Source organism: Leptodactylus fuscus, chromosome 7 (genome assembly GCF_031893055.1).
Source record: "Leptodactylus fuscus isolate aLepFus1 chromosome 7, aLepFus1.hap2, whole genome shotgun sequence".
Classification (NCBI taxonomy): domain Eukaryota; kingdom Metazoa; phylum Chordata; class Amphibia; order Anura; family Leptodactylidae; genus Leptodactylus; species Leptodactylus fuscus.
In genome coordinates, this window is record NC_134271.1 from 150,873,194 (window position 1) to 150,894,938 (window position 21,745).

The window sequence follows — 21,745 nt, forward strand, 5'->3', positions numbered from 1 at the left end:
TAAGTGCACCAGTACCCATACCTTGAGATATTAATTAATTTATAATTACACCACGGCAGTTCTTTTGCACTTGAAAAAGGGCAATTTATGCTCAAAACGCGTTGTGCTGAACTTTAATAAAGAGGTTTGTTATCCATTCTGGTGAAGTGCGGTCCTTTGCTCTGGTCCATAAATAGAAAATCAGACACCAAAACTAACAGCACTTATTGTTTGGGAATGGTGAGGGCTGGAGAAAAAATACCAATTGTTCGAGAATCAGTGGAGCAGTGTCTATTAAATGATGTAAAGAGCTGGACATGGTAGAGGTGGTGAAAGGTCCTCTTTAACCCTTTCCTGACATCCGCCATACTAGTACGGCGCATACCGGGTGTGTAACTATGGCGACCGCCCGGGAGTCGGGCGGCTGCCATAGCCGCCAGGTGTCTACTGGCGCTAATGTCTCTGATTGGTCCCCGGACTGTTCGGAGGCATTAACTCTTCCGGCACCTCGGTCAAAGCTGACCAAGGTGCCATTTTCCCGGCAGCGCGTGGGCGGCGCCATCTTCCTAGTGATCGCCGGAATCCAGAGTAAGCTCCGGGGCCGACTTCAGGTTACTATGACAGACAGGAGCCTTGTGAAGGCTCCCCGGCTTGTCATTACGTTGCTTCTATTGCAGGCTATGCTACATAGTGTTATGGTTCTGTGTGTATATATAAAAATAATAATGAACACATCCAGAACCACTAAGCTGCAGAGCACTAAGGCGAGGTACACAAGCCCAGATGGGCAGTCGTATGTCTGATTATGCACCACCAGTTGAACTGCACTGGCAGTGATGTTGTGCAACACAAATGTGAACAGGCGGCGACAGACTCTCTCCAGTTAACTTCACTGGTAGAGCGTGCCTATGTATAGCAGTTGAGCAAATGAAGCTTTGCCAGAAACCCCTGCTATTTACAGCAGGAGAACCAGGCCTTAGCATATGCTTCACTCTACTGCAAACGCAAGACTGCCAGGGGTTAACTTCACTCCTGGTCAGTCACACAACAAACTCCTAAACCTGCAAGGAGATACAAAGCAGTTGGACTAGGAATAGGTTGACTGATTCCAAAGGGCAGAGCCAAGGAATACTAACTAGATCCCTACTCAGCTCCTGCAATTGACTGGAACCTGGCCCTAACCTCCTGTCTCAATGTATTATTAGGCAAAGTGTGAGCGTCGGGCGGGTGTCGGCTCACACTATTTAAAGGCTAGTCCCCGCCCAACAGGGACGGTGGCATGACGTCACCGATCATGCTCAGTATGGCCAAAATGGGACTTAACCTCTGAGCGGCTCCAAAATGTCTGAGCATGCTCAGTGGGCCGAAAGCTGGACTTGGACTCCAGACATCTTACTGCACAACGCCGAGGGCCAGGTTCGGATCGGCCCGCAGGTGGCGCTATGCGCTGAACGGGAAGCCTGCAGGACCCTATCCTAACACATAGCCTGAAATAGAAGTGCTGATATTTTGCAATGCATTAGCATTGTAATGCATTGCATTAGTGATCAGACCCCTGGTGTTCAAGACCCCTAGGGAGTCTAATAAATGCAAAAAAAAAAAAAAATTAAAAAAGTAAAAAAAAATATTAAAATTTTTAATAAGTATTAAAAATTCAAATCACCCCCCTTTCCTTTGAACACATATAAAAGTAGTTAAATACCGTGAAACATATACATGTTAGGCATCCCTGTGTCCAAAATCGCCCGCTCTACAAATCTATAAAAATATTTTTCCTGTAAGGTAAACACCGTAGCAGGAAAAGTGTCAAACCGCCGTTTTTTCACTGTTTTGATTTTGATAAAAATTTGAATAAAAAGTGATCAAAGCAATAGCATTTCCCAAAAATTGTAGAACTAAAAAGTACACCCGGCCGCGCAAAAAAAGACGCCCTAACGAATAAAAAAAAGTTACGGCTGTCGGAATATGGCGACTTTTAGAAAAAAAATTTTTTTAACACAGTTTTGGATTTTATTTTTAAGGGGTAAAAATGTAAATAAAACCATATAAATTTGGTATCACCAGAACCGTACCGAAACACAGAATACAGGGGACAGGTCATTTTGGTTGCACAGTGAACGCCGTAAAACTGAAGCCATAAGAAAATCGCAGAAATGCATTTTTTCTTCAAATTCATCCAATTCTGAATTTTTTTTCCAGCTTCCCAGTACAATATACAGAATAATTAATGGTGGCATCATGAAGATAAATTTGTCCTGCAAAGATTAAGACCTCGTATGGCTCTGGGAGCGGAAAAATAAAAAAAAGTTATGGGATTTAGAAGGAGAGAAGTGAAAAACAAAAATCAAAAAATACCATTGGCGGGAAAGGGTTAAATCTATCTGCCATTCTTCTTCGTTCCAGAGCAGTTCTTCTTCTTTGCTTTCTCTGTAAACTACTTTCTCTCTCTGAAGATGGGGCTGGTCACCTTATAACTTTAGACCCCTCTACATTTATGGAATTCCATTCCAGCTTACCGATATTACATATATTAGCCCAAATGGCACAACTCTCATTTAAAGGCACAGTGCAAACATTATAAGAGTGCATTGTCATTCAGGGAATACTGGCTGGTAAGAACAAGACTGAGGATCTTTTGATGGGTTCCAGGTGCCCTTGAATTAGATTGGCTTTGTTAGCATTTTTATAGTGAGTGAGGATGCAGCCTATACCCAAAAGTCATGTACAAACTCATATACTCACAGTAATTCCTCTATCCTGCAGTCTGGACTGGACATAGCGGCCTTCAAGTCACTGAAGTGAGGACCAAACAGAGGGTTATAAGACAGGTCAAGAATCTTCATGGACCGGTTATTCCTTATTACAAAAGCCAACTGGATGCAGGAAGAGTCTGGTAGATCATTGCTAGCCAAACTGTAAGAATAAGAAGTGGAGTTATCAGTGAAATGTACACAGAGGGTTCAGTGGCATAACTAGGTATAGTGGGACCTTAAGGTGAACATTTGATCAGTTCCTGGATTGATCACAGACATTAACAGTCACTTCCCTGGGCTACAACCTTTCTCATCCCTTGGCATCACTGACTTGGCCCTCTCCTGCCACAACACAAAAGATTCTTCCCCACAATCACAAACTTCAAGAAGACCTTGAAGACTCACCTCTTCAGGAAGGCCTACAACCTTCATTCACACTACTGCCACCACACCACCTGAACAGCCTCTCCCCTCACCTTCTGTTTCTATCGCTCTTCCCTCATAAATTGTAAGCCCTTACAGGAAGGAACTTCTGTCCCACTGTTCCAGTTGGTCATTATTAGTATTGTACTTGTTTTGTGTATTGTGTGTATACCCTCTATATACAGGAACATGGAATTAATATAATAATGTTCTGCAACATGGAATTAATGGTGCTCTCAAACATAAATAATAATAAAAACCCTCCTGATGCCTCTTTTACAGCTGACCAAAGTGCCATTTTCCTGGCGGTGCATGGGCGCTGCAATTTGTCTGTAGATCGTGGACCACCATTATTATGACATCCAGACGCCTATTGGAGGCTCCCAGGAATTTGGTTAGCAAACTTCTATCACAGGCTGTGCTAGGCAGCTTGTACAAGGAGTATAGGGATTTTAAAATTTCCTTAATATTACAGTACATTGTTTTACAAGTTTTTTTCATACAAAAAAAAAAAAACACAAAATGAACATAAAGATTGTCTGAATTATCAACAGTCAGTATTACATGAATTGTAAAATAAAATGACTGGAAAAAAAAAAAAAACAGGGCAGGGGACCTTCTAAAGAAGTAGAAGGAAACACTTGCTGTTGTATTATCATCATCAACTATGTATTCTATATCTTCACTGACACAGATTCTATTCCCTAGCAGTTATGTGGCAATTTCTAAGAAATATACACTGTCTACCACTAAGTATTTGGTTTATTCCTATTCAATAGTTGGTAGCCCCCAGCAGATGCTTCCTCGAGGATGGTATTGATCGACACAATACTCCCGCATGCCCGGTGACACTCCTGCTGTATGTGAGCCATCGATTGGGTTGCGGTTTCTCTGGCCAGCAGTCCTCAGTCTCTGTCTCCCAGTTTCGGGGTCTGCCGACTCGGGGCACATTCCGACAATCCCCGCTCACCTTCCACTTCGTAATCACATAGGCCACTGTTGATTTGGGGTAATTCAGTTTGCTTGCTATGTCCCTTTAGGATTGACCATTTCTGTGGTACCCCACAAGTACCTCTTTCTTGAAATCGGACAACTCTGCACTTCGTGGTATCTTGCATGCGACTAATACCAATGCCGTTTCCTATTTAACGGCAGAAGGCGTGACCACATCACGACCACAGATATATTCATTTGCATGGGTGTCCAAATACTTATTGGTAGACAGTGTATTCCTCATAGTCCAATACTTCCTCTTCTTGATGAATTGGATGAGAGCAGACAGTATTTTTATGGATGTAGGGGAGACAGAGGTGGAACACATGGCTGTAGGTGATGTTGGAGATAGTAGTGGCAGTGTTGTTCCACTGGTAGTTATTATGGTAGGTGCACTAGGGGGAAATCTGGAAGTGGGAATTGTGAGCGTACAGAGAAATCCCATTGTCATGTTTTGTCAAAAAAGTTGGAAAGAATATGAATTTACTGAATACAATAATGTGTGTTTGAAGATAAGGTGACAGGGTGACATCACAGGAAGAGGATGGTGGCAGCTGCAATCGTAACAATTTCATGTTCCAACATTCAAAAAATCTGCTTGGGGTAGGTCTAAGGCAAGCTTGGATTTTGGTGATGCTGATAGCACTTATAGACACTTTTCCACTGCTGCTGATGTTGGAGGCTACAGTTACGTGCTGTCATCTACCTTTATGGAATTTTTTTGTACATTACCAAATGACAAATCAGAGGTAGGATGCAAGATGTGCAAGCAGAAAATTAGCCATGGCCATGTAGGAACAAGATTAATCACTGATATGCAGTAAATCATCAGGGAATTTGGCAACAGAAGAAGCCTAGTCTATCCTATTTGAATTACATCAAAGGAATCTACATACTAGGCTACTAAGACAGCGGTCCAATTGATGACTGTGAGCGTTTATGGCATCCCACGTGCAGTTTATAAAGGCAGAAGCACTTCCGGTGCCAACAGGTCATTGCTAGCGTTGAGCAAATAGTATTCGAATCTATTCTTCGAATACCTCGCTTCCATAGGAATGCGTGTAAGCGGCGGAACACCAAGAGGTTAAGCGCAGTGAATATTTTCCAGCCGCTAACACGCATTCCTAATGGAGCAAGGTATTTGTATCTAGTATTCGCTCAACACTAGTCATTACCATGTCAACAGAAGCGAAACTTACATAACCATACACACAAGGCTTTTGGTCATTAATGCAGAACTCACCCACTTACACTAACTAGCTCCTGTGCCGCATGCCGTTACAGTTTAAAAACATGGCGCGCAGTATGAAAAAGAGAAAGGGAGGAGTCAAATCACTCCTCCCTTACTATGGTTAAGAGGTGGAATATCTTCAAATCAGCAATCCACCCACCATCCCAGGTCAGAGCATCAGCTCCGTTGGGTGTAGGGTGTATACATTTGCACCACTGTGAGCCACAGTGGTGTTCTCTTGCCAAGTGTCTAAGTGCTTAATACTCTTTCACTGTCATTGGCAGGCTAATGTTTGTCTTAGGGGGTGGGTTGAACTGGGGGCGTGTTTTTCCTTGGTGACGCCCCTTGGCTACGTCCTGTGTCTGAGCTGATGCTCTGACCTGGGATGGTGGGCGGATTGGTGATGGGAAGATACCCTGCCTCTTAACCATAGTAAGGGAGGAGGTGCAATGTTATCATTTCGGAAACTTGTCCCTTCATCAGGCATTGGTCCAGAGATAAGTAGGTACACAATTCTCACCACCAATGTTATTAGCTTACCTGTCTCTGGACCAATGCCTGAGGAAGGGACAAGTTCCCAGAACGTTAACCTTACAATGAATTGTGAATAAAAACTTTTGCAGAAAAATCTATTTCAGATGGACTGAAAAGCATGCAGTGCCAAACTTTTCAATGCGGACTCCCCAAACGGAGACCCAAACACAGGTGTGAACTTAGCGTAACCTGTATGTGATCCCAGGAGGGGGTTAGCAGGGACTTCTGTCCATGTTATCCCCTCTATGATCAGGGAACATACTATAGTTTTGCTCTCCGACTGACACATAGAATGATAATGTAATCTCCCCCTGAGCTTTATTAGAGGGGTATTCCTATGTAATACTCCTCTGAACATAAACCAGGAAGTTTATTGGCGCTGTGACCCAGATGTTTACCATGATCCAGGTTGCAGCGCCAAAAGAGTTGAACCAAACACTTATACAACACATGCACAAAGTCATGAATAACGTTTACATTTTTTCACTGTCCTGTCCATACCTGGTCTTTATAGAGTAAAATACGTCGACCGCCTCTCTACTGATATCTGTTACACTCTAAAATAGTAGCAATAACGATTATTACTAGAGATGAATGTATAAAACATTTGACAGGTGGAAAAAGTTCCATCAATCAGAACACATTTTCACCCATTGAATGTCACCATATAAAATCCCAGTTTTTGAGATGGGTTTAATAGTGGGTGGTGATGGGGGAGGAGGCCACTTATAAAACCTTTGCACTCAGCCCACCAATGTGTTAAAACTGCCCTGCCCACATGTGCTACCTCTACTGGTAAACTACCCCTAATGGCATTAGTTGGTAGCCATTGTGTTTAACCCTGGGAAAGGGGGCTGCTACCCCATGGAAAACTACCCCTAAGGGCATTAGTTGGTAACTATTGGGTGATTTTAGGCGTGAGGCCATCTCAGGTAGGACCGGAGGAGGCGAGTGTTGTTACTTACCTCATGGATAATTCTGCATGACAGCAGTACCTAGCAGGTGGTATTGCAGTGATGGATTCTTGTTCCCACAAGCCCCTGCTCCGCTGTTTCAATGCCAAAAAGTGAGGCGGGGCTGTGGCTAATGAAGGATAAATTACAAGCTATAGCAGAATGTTTAAACGGCTACAAATTGCTTGCATTTATTCCATAATGCCCCATAAAAGGGAACATTGCGGATCTGTTTTTTTAGTTTAATTTTTTTTTTAAGGGACAGATAAGCGTTGCAGTACGTGCTTTTCTGCTTGTTTGAAATAGCAGACTGAAACATACATCATCCATAAGGCCTGATTCACATCTGTGCTGGGGTTTGCCTTCGGGGAGTCCGCTTGGGGACCCCAGAACAGAAACCTATCTGCATAAAAAAGCGGTTACCTAAGGAAACCCACAGATCCCATTGACTATAATGGGATCCGTGTGGTTTCCGCTCAGATTCCACACAAAACATGTGAAGAGAAAAGGGCTGCTTGCAGGCCTTTTCTCTCCGCATATTTCATGTGGATGGGGGAACGGACTGGCCTATGTGAATCAGGCCTAACGGAAGCTATATTTACATTGGGTCTGCTGACTAAAAATAGATAAACATAAAAAATCGATCTGTTTTTTTTTAGTAGAAAATTGATGCAAGCGGATGTGCAGCACCCCAGAGCAACCTGCTCTATGTTTTATGTTTGTCACTTGTACCCCGGGGTTGTCTTGTTTGTTCTGTCTTCTGTGTTCTATGTAAAATTTGAAAAATGTGCCATTTCTTGAATATTTGCACTTTCTACTGTTTGAATAATACATACTACCTCATGGCCAATCATAGACCACTGGGCGGGGGATGAAAAGAGGGTTTATAGTTCCCTGCTGGGAGTCACAGATTCAGTCCAGACCAGACCAAGTCTAGTTCAGAGTAACTGTTGCAGAATTTACATACATGTGCTCTGCCATGCGAAGCAGAGGGAGAACTCAGCTAGGAATCCAGCAGACACCAGTCCAGCCTCTAGGAGGGAGTCTTCTTATTCCAGGTTAGTTCCAGAGACAGCCCCTGAGACAGGGAGAAATTTGGTGCATCTTCGAGAGACATCTGCTTCTGTGTCAGTAGGAGCAACAGAGATACCTGACAGAAGTACAGGGTGGCCATAAAATAACCTCAGGTGTTTGGAGTCGTGTGCAGGCTGACCCAATGGACGGAATTGCCTGAAAATTTGTATGTGTGCTAATCAAGGCATGGGGAAACGAAAAGCATGAAAAAAAATGTAATACGAAGACTCCCCACCAGGGGATAATGTGGCGCTGTACAGTGAGCTCGCGGCGCCAAACCCGTCTGTCGATACTTGGGGATGTCCCATTTGAACCACCAACTAGCATGACTGTTCAATGTGGCCCCACAACCAGAAATCACAAGGAGTGAGATCCACGAAAAGTCTTGCAGGCATAGCCATACAAAATTAACCTTCATCACCAACTGCTTCCTCGTGACAATGACACCCGCATGACATTTGCATTAATGTTTCTGGCCAGAGTGGAAGTGGATACCAATTGGCCATGGAATATCCTGTGGAGCGACGAAGTGCATTTTTACCTGAATGGAACGATCAACACACAGAACTGTCGCATATGGGCTACCGAAAACCCGCGTGCGCTCGAGGGGGTTCCGCTGATTCGCCCAAGGTGACCGTTTGGTGTGGGTTCACCTCATCGTTCATGATCGGACCATTCTTTTTCGAAGATTTGGGTCCAACTGGGGTTGCCACCTGTTCCGTGACAGCAGCGAGGTACCGGACAATACTGGAAACAGTGGTCGTTCCCCAACTCCAACAGCGGCAGTGTCTGCAGACGATCACTTTCATGCAGGATGAAGCCGCTCCTCACATCGCAAATCCTGTGAAGAACGCTCTTCGTGCACATTTTCCCGACGACAGGATTTTGAGCCGCTCATGCCCTACAGCGTGGCCACCGTGCTCTCCGGATCTCACTCCTTGTGATTTCTGGTTGTGGGGACACTTGAAGGAGCGTGTTTATCGAGAGAATGTCGAAACCCTGCCTGACCTTAAAGACCGCAGCATGTTGGAAGTGCGCAGCATCTCAGCACATTCTGCATAGATTGACCATGCTCACCATGCATGATGGCGGCCACATTGAACAGTCATGCTAGTCGGTGGTCCAAATGGGACATCCCCAAGTATCAACAGACGGGTTTTGCGCTCTCACTGTACAGCGCCACATTATCCCCTGGTGGGGAGTTTTGGTATTAATTTTTTTTTCATGCCGTCCGTTTCCCCATGCCTTGATTAGCACACATACAAATTTTCAGGCAATTCCGTCCATTGGGTCAGCCTGCACACGACTCCAAACACCTGAGGTTATTTTATGGCCACCCTGTACTTCAGCCGAACCTAGTTTTTCAGGTACTCAGGCCTTTATCAGGACCCTTTGCCCCATTCATCCCCTATCTGCTGATATAGGGAGTGGTACGAGTGGAGCAGTAGGCGAAGTGTATTCTGCAGAGTCTGTGTCAGCCCTGGCAAAACCTCCTAAGATCAAGGCTTTGGGTAGTGCAAATTGTATCTGTACCCATCTGCAAACTGCTGGTGAATCTGTGAAGCTGTTCAATAAAAGATTTCTTTGGTTTACCCTGCAACACTGGACTCCTGAGTCGTTACCTGCACCAACATCAAGGGCCCTTCTGAACATGATCTTAACGTCTCAGCTAGGAGAGATCCCCTCTCCCAACTAGAAGTGCTCCGGGGCAAAACAAGACACTATCTTCACCATCCGGTAGTGCTGCAGGACCCCCCTTGACTGTGTGCAGCCCTGGAGAGGGATTGGGATGAGAATGGAGCGTCCCCAGCCTAGCAGGTGGCACAGCCAGTGTCATCTTTACTCTCACTTTCCGGTCTCCTCTATGGGGTTGTACGCTGCAGATGCACATCCATTGATGAATCAGTTTTTTTGATGTATAAGTTGACATCAGTTTGCATCAGTTTTTTGATTCAAATAACGGATGTTAAACTGACTTGAAAAACATGATGTGAAAAATTTACCGGCAGCAGCCATTTTAGTTCATCTGAGATGAATGCTCAATCGTTGTTTAGTTAAAAACAGAACAATTTGGAATATTCAGGTGAAATCCTGATAGTTGCATACCGATTCACCCATCTTTAACAACAATGGACCCCCAGATCTCTGTTTTAAGTGGGTGCACTGTCATGCTAGAAGAGACTGTAGTTTCATTTTATTATGAAAGTGTAACATCTCTACCTGTTCGGGTCTCTGCGCCACCCTCTGCTCGCGTGCTGCGGCGCAGGAGGCGGGTGCAGTTTGATAATTTGCTTGAAGTTTTTAGTTGCACTGCGTGAACACGGCTCTAGTTCTGTAATTGGATTTGCACCACACCCGTCTTCTGCCCTTGTTGCCTCTGTCCATTCAGTGGTTTGATTTTGTCTTGCCTGTGATTGACAGCCTGCCTTGTTGTCAGGTTCAGGGCGGGTTCTTCCTCCCCTATTTAGTCTTGGCTCACATTCACACTGGTGCCGGTTATTGCCTCTTGCTTGCAGGTATCTCTTGCTGTTTATTTACTTGTATTCTAATCCTTGACCTCTGGCTTCCCTACTGACTATTCATTTGGACTCTGATTTGGCTCTGCATCGCTCGACTGTTACTGAACCCTGGCTAGCTAACCTCCCTTTGTTGTTGTTCGTCTTGTCTGCGTTTTGTGTTTCACGTATTCAGGGAGGGATTGTCTTCATGGTTGCCGCCTATTACGTAGAATAGGGCCTGGCAATAGGAAGTGCCAGTTGGGGGTTTCAGCTTAGGGCTCACTGTCCCTTGTGCCCCTTCCTCCAGGGTTCGCCAGCAGCTTCTGGGGAATTATCATCTGGCTATTCCCTAACAGAAAGTCTCTATAAAATAGCTTGAAGTGCTTGAGAATTTATTTGTCCCCCACATGTCTCCTCCTGTACACATCTCTTATACTCACCGTAATTCCTCTATCCTGCAGTCTGGACTGGACAGAGCGGCCATCAAGTCACTGAAGTGGGGACCAAACAGACGGTTCTTAGACAGGACAAGTATCTTCAAGGACTGGTTATTCCTTATTACAGAGGCCAACTGGGCGCAGGAAAGACACGGTAGATCGTTGTCAGCCAGACTGTAATCATAAAAAAATGACATTCTTAATATTATACTGTTATTATATTCAGTGTTACCATTCTGAATAAATTACAGTAAATTGTCAGCTGGAAATCAGTAACAGTCATTCCTTGCTGTATACAACAAAGGTATATTCACATGGGGGAATTTTGTGAGTAATTTGAGGGGGTCAGTCAGTGTGCTGCATCACAAATTGACAGTACAATCTTGTTACATTCATGTTGCTGACAAGAATATCATTAGCATCAAGCAAAGGGATGGCTTTAATATGTATGTGTTTCACAGTATTTCAGTACTTTTATATATGTTCTAGGCAAAGGGGGGTGATTTGAATTTTTATTTTTTTTAATGCATTTGTTAGACCCCCTAGGGGTCTTGAACCCCACGGGGTCTGATCACTAATGCAATGCATAACAATGCTAATACATAGCAGAATACTGGGGATTCTATTGCAGGCTACATAGCGTAGCCTGCAATAGAATCCAGTGAATGACAGGCCGGGGAGCATTCTCAAGGCTCCCTGCTGTTATGGCAACGTGATCCCGGACCTGGAGCACTAGCTTTGACCGAGGCGCCATGAGCTGTGTGGGCACCAACTGTGGGCATTAGCGCTGGGTATCTACTGTGTATAAAACAGTAGACACGCGATGTCTGCGACGGCCATGTTTAAACACCCGGCATCCACCATAATAGCAGATATCAGGAAGGGATTAATGTAGAATTTCAGTATGAGAATTAATTTCTTTTTAATGTTCTCTTAACTCACACCTAGCCAAGCTGCTGGCTGTTCAGTCACTGCTGTACCACTTACTGGATTCCACTGCATTTTGCCAACTGATGGCATGTGATCAACCTTGATGGAGAACACCTGACCACCATTATTTTTCTAGGAAAGCTGTCCCTGTGTTAGAGAACATGTGTTGGCGAACACGGGCCTTTTCTTGGATATGTCAGTCTGGGGTAAGTTTGTGCAGGCCTGACTGCAACACCATGCAAGGCCCATCCACCTTCTTTGGTTACTCCTCTATGGACTGCCCCCGACCACCATCTTCACCAGGGCAAGCCATTGCTTCCACTCCTTCTCCCTTCTGTTCATTGGTGTAAGGTAAGCGTGGAGTTCTACAATTAATTGAGTTTGGACCACAGAAGTTAAATAATTCAAAACAACATTTGGGAAGTTCGTTAACCATTTTAAAAACAATATGGAGCTGAAATTTAGACATTTCATTTTTTTTTTCACTAATACATTCATTTAGCCTTAAATTAACACATCAACAAAGGGTTAAAGGAGAAAATGCATCTCACAGTTTGCTGTGCAATTTCTCCCGAGCTCAGAAATATCTCACATTTGGGTGTATACTGAGGTTTGGGCACACGGCAGGCGCCATGTCACATTTGCAGCGACCCTAGAGTGGTACTCACCAATGGAAACTCACCAAAACTGACCTAATTTTGGAAACTATACCCCTGGCAGAATTCATCCAGGAGCATTTTGAGCCCACAGCTATTTCACCAATTTTATTAATATTGGGAGGTGTAAATGGAAAAATTACTAAAACATGACTTTATCCCAAAACTTTAATTTTCTAAAGGGGTTAAAGGAGAAAAAAACACCCCACAGTTTGTTAAGGAATTGCTCCTGAACACAGAAATGCCCCATATGTTGTTGTAACTGCTGTATTGGTACATGGTGGGGCTCAGAATGGAAAGAGTGCTATTTACCTTTTGTAGAACAATAGTTTTCAGGAGCCATGCCACATTTGCAAAGCCACTAAAGTGAAAGTACAAAGGAATTTCTCAGTGGGTATTCTCATTTTGAGCCCAAGAGTGATTCATAAAAATAAAGCACTAAGTAAAAATTTAACTTTGTAAAGAAATATGCTGATTGATTGACACAAAGTGGGTACAACATATTGGGCACCAGAGACATGCACTCCTATCACTATTAAGTAGACTATCCCAGATGCAAAAAAGTTATATATGTGGGTGCAAAAGAGCGCCTCGCCAAGATCCATTCCCTTTAGTTGGCACATAAAAAGACATGATCTCATGCAAACCTAACTGAGCTTCTTAGTGCCAGGGAGGAACTTTGCGCCTACTTAGATAAAATGGATGTACATTTTCGTGGCCATGTCAAACACTACTATGAGTTTGTGGCTAAAGGCAGTCGGTCCCTTGATCTTCGACTACACCTTAACTAGGTCCCTTGGCTCTGGGATGGGCCAGTGTGGTCAGTTCACTATGAGGTAGACATAGCAGCGGCGTGCTGCTCTGATTAACATGTATATATAACACAGTATGCAGATCCCGCCCTTGATTCCCTTTCAGACTAAATATGGCACTACATTACCGAGATGTCTCTCCACACCATCACGTCCTCTGACAGTGAGTAGGAGGTTTCCCTCACTGTCCAATCTTCTCCGTCAGGCAAAGTACCTGGTCCGGTTGGGTTTTCTATAAATCTGTCCGTGACCTCCTCTCTCCTACTATGGCTGGTGTTTTTATCCGTGTCAATGATATCACTGCATTTTCTGCTCAACTGCTGTCAGCCTAGATGACAGCCCTTCCCAAGCAGGGTAAAGACCTATCCTTCTGCATCAGCTATCGCCCAATTTCCCTAATAAATTTTGAAATCAAGCTGTTCTCCAAACTGTTGGCTATTCACTTATCCCCTTTAATTCCAGGCCTAATTCATGCAGATCAGATTGTCTTTATCCAAGGTCATGAGGCCAGAGACAATGTCTGTCTGCAAGACACTCTTGGTGATCTCCTCAGCCCACACTAGCAACTCTCCCCTGTGCTTGCTCTCCGTGAACGCTCAAAAGTGTTTGATCGGGTAGATTTGGGTGGTAGGTTCCTAGAAGACCTAAGAGTGTTATACACTATGTTTTATAGATAGGTTCCTAGGAGACCTAAGAGTATTCTACACTATGTTTTATAGATAGGTTCCTAGGAGACCTAAGAGTATTCTACACTATGTTTTATAGATAGGTTCCTAGGAGACCTAAGAGTATTCTACACTATGTTTTATAGATAGGTTCCTAGGAGCCCTAAGAGTATTCTACACTATGTTTTATAGATAGGTTCCTAGGAGCCCTGACAGTCTTCTACACTATGTTTTATAGATAGGTTCCTAGGAGCCCTAAGAGTATTCTACACTATGTTTTATAGATAGGTTCCTAGGAGCCTTGACAGTGTTATACACTATTTTTTATAGATAGGTTCCTAGGAGCCCTAAGAGTATTCTACACTATGTTTTATAGATAGGTTCCTAGGAGTCCTAAGAGTATTCTACACTATGTTTTATAGATAGGTTCCTAGGAGTCCTAAGAGTATTCTACACTATGTTTTATAGCTAGGTTCCTAGGAGCCCTGACAGTATTCTACACTATGTTTTATAGATAGGTTCCTAGGAGCCCTGACAGTATTCTACACTATGTTTTATAGATAGGTTCCTAGGAGCCCTAAGAGTATTCTACACTATGTATTATAGATAGGTGCCTAGGAGCCCTAAGAGTGTTCTACACTATGTTTTATAGATAGGTTCCTAGGAGACCTAAGAGTATCCTACACTATGTTTTATAGATAGGTTCCTAGGTGCCCTAAGAGTGTTCTACACTATGTATTATAGATAGGTGCCTAGGAGCCCTAAGAGTGTTCTACGCTATGTATTATAGATAGGCTCCTAGGAGTATCCTACACTATGTTTTATAGATAGGTTCCTAGGAGCCCTGACAGTGTTCTACACTATGTTTTATAGATAGGTTCCTAGGAGCCCTAATAGTATTCTACACTATGTTGTAAGCCATTTTAAGGTGTGGTTTGTACCTAATTTGTTTAAACCAAAACGAATTTGGGACCTGAGCCACCTGAACCCGAAAATAATCAAATCTGGAGAGATTCACCCATATCTACTTTTAACTGTAATGTAAGGTATTTATGATTTATATTACATTAAGTCCTACACATGGCTTTACTAATAGTACTTAACTCTTCATATACAATGTATTAATCCCCTAATGCAACATGTGGTTGTGATATCTTCATTGCATTCTTTCAATACAATGTATTAAGCCCCTGAACAGAAGACAAGCGTTTCTCCAACTTTTATGCTCCTCTGTTTACACTTGGCCCCACTTCTCCTGTGGCTGCAATCTAGTAGGTTGGGGAGATATGTGGGTTTGGGATATCACACAACTAATGTACTGTTTTAGGGACTGTCTTCAAAAAAGCTTCTGCAGCACTGGAGGAAAGGGCTTGCAGTGTAACCACATGTATTGTGGAGTGTACCCCAGAGGGCAATGGACTTTACCTATATTGCTGGCCTACAAAGCATGGAGGTCCCAAAGAGGTGGAGGCATTGGGAGTTGATATTGACCAGTTTTTGGAGTGTGTTGGCAGCTGGTGGGCAGTGTATTCAAGTAAAAGTGATGTTCAGAAATCCAGGGAAGCAGAATGAGGGAAAGCCAAAGACCATGACCCAGAGGAGCCCAGAGATGAGACCCAGACCAACAGGATATAAGACTGTATCTTATTTCTTGGCATATGGACAGAGGAGTTCACAACATGGTAGCAATCCTGCTGACATCTCAACACATTTTGTGCAAGTAAGAGGAAGAATTTCCCTGCAGAAGCTGGCACTGATTACTATTAGCGTAAGATGACTGTACCCGTTTCTGCATTCCTCTGTAGGAACAGAAGAATGGATTAAACAATAAAGATGGATCCTGTCTATGACGGACAACAATGGATCCTGAGAAACCCACTGACTATAATGGGGCAGTTGGATATCCGTTGCTTTATCCCTGACATCACTGAATGAAAAAAATGTGCTTACAGGATTCTTTCGTCTGTGATTGTTGATGAACGTAGCCTTATACTCACTGTAATTCCTCTATCCTGCAGTCTGGACTGGACAGAGCGGCCATCAAGTCACTGAAGTGAGGACCAGACAGATGGTTATTAGTCAGGTCAAGTATCTTCAGGGACTGGTTATTCCTTATTACAGAGGCCAACTGGGTGCAGGAAGTGTCTGGGAGATTATTATCAGCCAAACTGTAAGAATAAGAAGATGAGATATGAGCGATGTATCAGCAGCTGTATCACACAGGATAGGATTAGATACACAGCTCAGTATACAGTATCACACAGGATAGGATTAGATACAGCTCAGTATACAGTATCACACAGGATAGGATTAGATACACGGCTTAGTATACAGTATCACACAAGATAGGATTAGATCCACAGTTCAGTATACAGTATTACACAGGATAGGATTAGATACACAGCTCAGTATACGTATCACACAGGATAGGATTAGATACACAGCTCAGTATACAGTATCACACAGGATAGGATTAGATACACAGCTCAGTATACAATATCACACAGGATAGGATTAGATACACAGCTCAGCAGATAGTATCACACAGGATAGGATTAGATACACAGCTCAGTATACAGTATCACACAGGATAGGATTAGATACACAGCTCAGTTTACAGTATCACACATGGTAGGATTAGATACACAGCTCAGTATACAGTATCACACAGGATAGGATTAGATACACAGCTCAGTATACAGTATCACACAGAATAGGATTAGATACACAGCTTAGTATACAGTATCACACATGAGAGGATTAGATACACAGCTCAGTATACAGTATCACACAGGATAGGATTAGATACACAGCTCAGTATACAGTATCACACAGGATAGGATTAGATACACAGCTCAGTATACAGTATCACACAGGATAGGATTAGATACACAGCTCAGTATACAGTATCACACAGGATAGGATTAGATACACAGCTCAGTATACAGTATCACACAGGATAGGATTAGATACACAGCTCAGTATACAGTATCACACAGGATAGGATTAGATACACAGCTCAGTATACAGTATCATACAGGATAGGATTAGATACACAGCTCAGTATACAGTATCATACAGGATAGGATTAGATACACAGCTCAGTATACAGTATCACACAGGATAGGATTAGATACACAGCTCAGTATACAGTATCATACAGGATAGGATTAGATACACAGCTCAGTATACAGCATCACACGGGATAGGATTAGATACACAGCTCAGTATACAGTATCACATATGAGAGGATTAGATACACAGCTCAGTATACAGTATCACACAGGATAAGATTAGATACACAGCTCAGTATACAGTATCACACATGGTAGGATTAGATACACAGCTCAGTATACAGTATCACACATGATAGGATTAGATACACAGCTCAGTATACAGTATCACATATGAGAGGATTAGATACACAGCTCAGTATACAGTATCACACATGAGAGGATTAGATACACAGCTCAGTATACAATATCACACAGGATAGGATTAGATACACAGCTCAGCAGACAGTATCACACAGGATAGGATTAGATACACAGCTCAGTATACAGTATCACACATGGTAGGATTAGATACACAGCTCAGTATACAGTATCACACAGGATAGGATTAGATACACAGCTCAGTATACAGTATCACACATGGTAGGATTAGATACACAGCTCAGTATACAGTATCACACGTGATAGGATTAGATACACAGCTCAGTATACAGTATCACACATGAGAGGATTAGATACACAGCTTAGTATACAGTATCACACATGAGAGGATTAGATACACAGCTCAGTTTACAGTATCACACATGGTAGGATTAGATACACAGCTCAGTATACAGTATCACACAGGATAGGATTAGATACACAGCTCAGTATACAGTATCACACATGATAGGATTAGATACACAGCTCAGTATATAGTATCACACATGAGAGGATTAGATACACAGCTTAGTATACAGTATCACACATGAGAGGATTAGATATACAGCTCAGTTTACAGTATCACACATGGTAGGATTAGATACACAGCTCAGTATACAGTATCACACAGGATAGGATTAGATACACAGCTCAGTATACAGTATCACACATGATAGGATTAGATACACGGCTCAGTATACAGTATCACACAGGATAGGATTAGATACACAGCTCAGTATACAGTATCACACATGAGAGGATTAGATACACAGCTCAGTATACAGTATCACACAGGACAGGATTAGATACACAGCTCAGTATACAGTATCACACAGGATATTATTAGATACACAGCTCAGTATACAGTATCACACAGGATAGGATTAGATACACAGCTCAGTATACAGTATCACGCAGGATATAATTAGATACACAGCTCAGTATACAGTATCACACAGGATAGGATTAGATACACAGCTCAGTATACAGTATCACACAGGATAGGATTAGATACACAGCTCAGTATACAGTATCATACAGGATAGGATTAGATACACAGCTCAGTATACAGTATCACACATGGTAGGATTAGATACACAGCTCAGTATACAGTATCACACAGGATAGGATTAGATACACAGCTCAGTATACAGTATCACACAGGATAGGCTTAGATACACAGCTCAGTATACAGTATCACACAGGATAGGATTAGATACACAGCTCAGTATACAGTATCACACAGGATAGGATTAGATACACAGCTCAGGATAGGATTAGATACACAGCTCAGTAGAGACGTCACATATGAAGGTGCAGTCAGCAGTTTATCTCATAGACATAACAATGGTGCGGAGGAACATAAAATAGAATAACATCCCTGTATAACTTGTCCCCACATGTCTCCTCCTGTACACATCTCTTATACTCACTGTAATTCCTCTATCCTGCAGTCTGGACTGGACAGAGCGGCCATCAAGTCACTGAAGTGAGGACCGGACAGACGGTTCTTAGACAGGTCAAGTCTCTTCAGGGACTGGTTATTCCTTATTACAGAGGCCAAATGGGTGCAGGAAATGTCTGGTAGATTATTTTCAGCCAATCTGTAAGAATAAGAAGATAAAATGTCAGAGATACATCCAGAAAAAAAAAACTTCATGAACTGACTTTAGGTAGAATGCTGTAATTTTAACCGGTTAAGGACAAAGCCCAAAAGTATGTGTCACGGGATGGTTAGAGTCTATACTATAGGCAATGTGTAATATATATTTCATGTGGAATGTATTCTCTAACCTGTTGTAAACATCAATGTGTAGTTGGCTGATTCGGGTCTAGTGTGTTAGCACATTGTATGCAAATCCCTCTAACTAGTGAGGACCAGTGAGGACAATGGGTGGAGATAATCTGATCAGTGTCTCCAAGAAGATGTTGGATGGTGCATTGTCCATAGTAGACAGGGAGTCTGCTCTCCTTGGCATAGGTGAGGGGGGAAGGATCTGTGGCTCAGCCCTTCCCACCCACAGATATAGGTGTAACAGTTTAGTATATAGTATATAGCTAGCAGTTAGTATGTGTTAGCCGGCCTGTGCACAGCTCTGCAGAGAGCCAGAATTTAGTTACAGGACCAAGGAACCAAAGCTATCATTGGATTGTGACTTCTGTGGACTTATTGTTATTACGGTTGATGTGACCGCCGCCGGCTACTAACTTTGTGGATTACAATAAATTGCTGTTGTCTCCCGACCTCTTGCGTCCCTGTTGATTCAAAAGACCATCCGGAGGAAGACGTATACCTTTGCTCCGTGACAACTGGTTGGCAGCGGTGGGATCGACAGCGGACAGCGAGATGGACTACAGCAGCCCAGCGATTAATGGAGCCACAACCTCAGAATACAGGAACTGGACTATGGCAAGTCTACAAGTAAGGGCCCGGGAACTAAACCTGAGTTACCAGGGAAGAACGAAAGAGCAACTGATCGAGGCACTGGAGGAGATGACCCTGCAAAGCGACCATGAGGAGGGCTGCCCCCAGGAGACTGGAGAGATACGGGAGTGGCAGGTACAGACCCAAAAGAGCAGATGGGTTGTTTTGTATGAGGAGGAATTGGCAGTGCTGGGGCTAGGAGCAACTGCAGAGCAAAGGAGTAGAGCATTACAGAGGGCTCAGGAAACGGAGAAGGAGGAACAGAGAATGGCGCATGAAAAGGAAAGAATGGCGCATGAAATGCGAATGGCTGAGATAACTATGAGGAATTATAATCAAACGTCGACCCCCAGCCCAACAGTGAGAGAACCACCATATGTCTCCCATAAACACTTCAAGACCTTTGAGGAAGCGGCTGGGGATGTTGATGGATATTTTCAGGACTTCGAACACCAGTGCCGCCTGATGGAAGTCCCAGAGAAGGATTGGGTCCGGTATCTGGTGGGGCACCTACGAGATGGGGCTGCGGAAGCTCTCAGAGCCATGGACCCTAGTGATCAGCGGGACTATGAGGCCATTAAAAGAGCGGTGCAGAAGTATTATGCAGTCACTCCAGAGACCTACCGAGTTCAGTTCCGCTCTTTGTCTTACAATGGGGGAAGCTCCTTCCACATGTTCGCCCACAAGTTGAAGCAAGCATGCAAGCGCTGGCTAGAAGGAGAGGAGGCTGTCACAGTCGATAAGATCCTCCAAGTCATACTTAAGGAACAGTTCTTTTCCCAGTGCCCCGCTGAGATCCGTGACTGGGTGCTGGAACGGAACCCAGCCACAGTTGAGCAAGCTGCTTCTCTTGCAGATGAGGGCCTGACCATCAAGCCGCAGTGGAAGAGGTTGTTTGCAGAGGAGCGGAAAACTACCACAGTCCGCCAGACACCCTTCAGCCAGCCACCCACCTTTCGTGCCCGGCCTCAGGATTACAATTCCCCCTCTACCCCTGCCCCAGCCCATCGGCCTCCAGCTATGAACAACCCTGTCCCTAGACAACGACCTACTGGAAGAATGCTAGAGCGCAGATGTTTTGGGTGCGGGCGGCCTGGACATTTGCAAGCTAGTTGCCCTGTTAACATGGGGGCACGGGCCACCGTGGCATCCCGGCCTATTCACTACCTGGGAACCACTCCTAGGACAGAAAGTTTGGCCCCATTTCCAGATGACTCCATGAATGACCCATCTGTTCCACCTCCAGGGGTCTATGGGATTCAGCCCTCCGCCACACATCCCGCAAACCCTCAGCGGAAGCACTTGCAGGAGGTCCTACTGGATGGCCGAACAGTTGTTGGATTCCGGGACTCGGGAGCTTTCCTAACGGTAGCGGACCCCCGAGTTGTGCGACCCGAGGCCCTAGAGGAGGGTCCTGGCATTTCTATCAAGTTGGCAGGGGGTACTCAAAGACGTATTCCTAAAGCTACCGTGGAACTCGACTATGGTTATGGACCAAAACGATGCACAATTGGTGTGATGAGCGGGCTGCCGGCCGATGTTCTGTTAGGCAACGATGTTGGAAATCTACAGTGCCACTTTGTGGGAGTAGTGACCCGAAGCCAAGCTCAGGGAGAAGCCAACATGGATCCACCGGATTTTCTGACAGATGCCAGCCCTTCAACCCTACAACTTTACCATTCAGTACCGCCGAGGGAACCAACACCAGAACGCGGATGGGTTATCCCGGCAGGAGGACATATGACCTATAGAGACTGATGTGCATTCCCCAATTTACCTGTGTAGGCCAATTGTGTCATGCACATGTTTTGAGAGGGGGAGGGGTTGTCACGGGATGGTTAGAGTCTATACTATAGGCAATGTGTAATATATATTTCATGTGGAATGTATTCTCTAACCTGTTGTAAACATCAATGTGTAGTTGGCTGATTCGGGTCTAGTGTGTTAG

General features: G+C 43.9%; 1 protein-coding gene across 1 annotated transcript in view; it reads right to left on the bottom strand.

Annotated features, from left to right (window-relative positions):
• The window catches only part of LOC142214341 (NACHT, LRR and PYD domains-containing protein 12-like), a 176,738-nt gene that overhangs the window by 2,343 nt on the left and 152,650 nt on the right, over positions 1–21,745 (bottom strand). Inside the window, exons 15-18 of the mRNA XM_075283269.1 lie at positions 18,806–18,976; positions 15,936–16,106; positions 10,879–11,049; positions 2,722–2,892 (exon numbers count right to left, since the gene is read on the bottom strand). Coding sequence (XP_075139370.1) covers positions 2,722–2,892; positions 10,879–11,049; positions 15,936–16,106; positions 18,806–18,976 — 684 coding nt within the window. The remainder of the gene's footprint in view (positions 1–2,721; positions 2,893–10,878; positions 11,050–15,935; positions 16,107–18,805; positions 18,977–21,745) is intronic.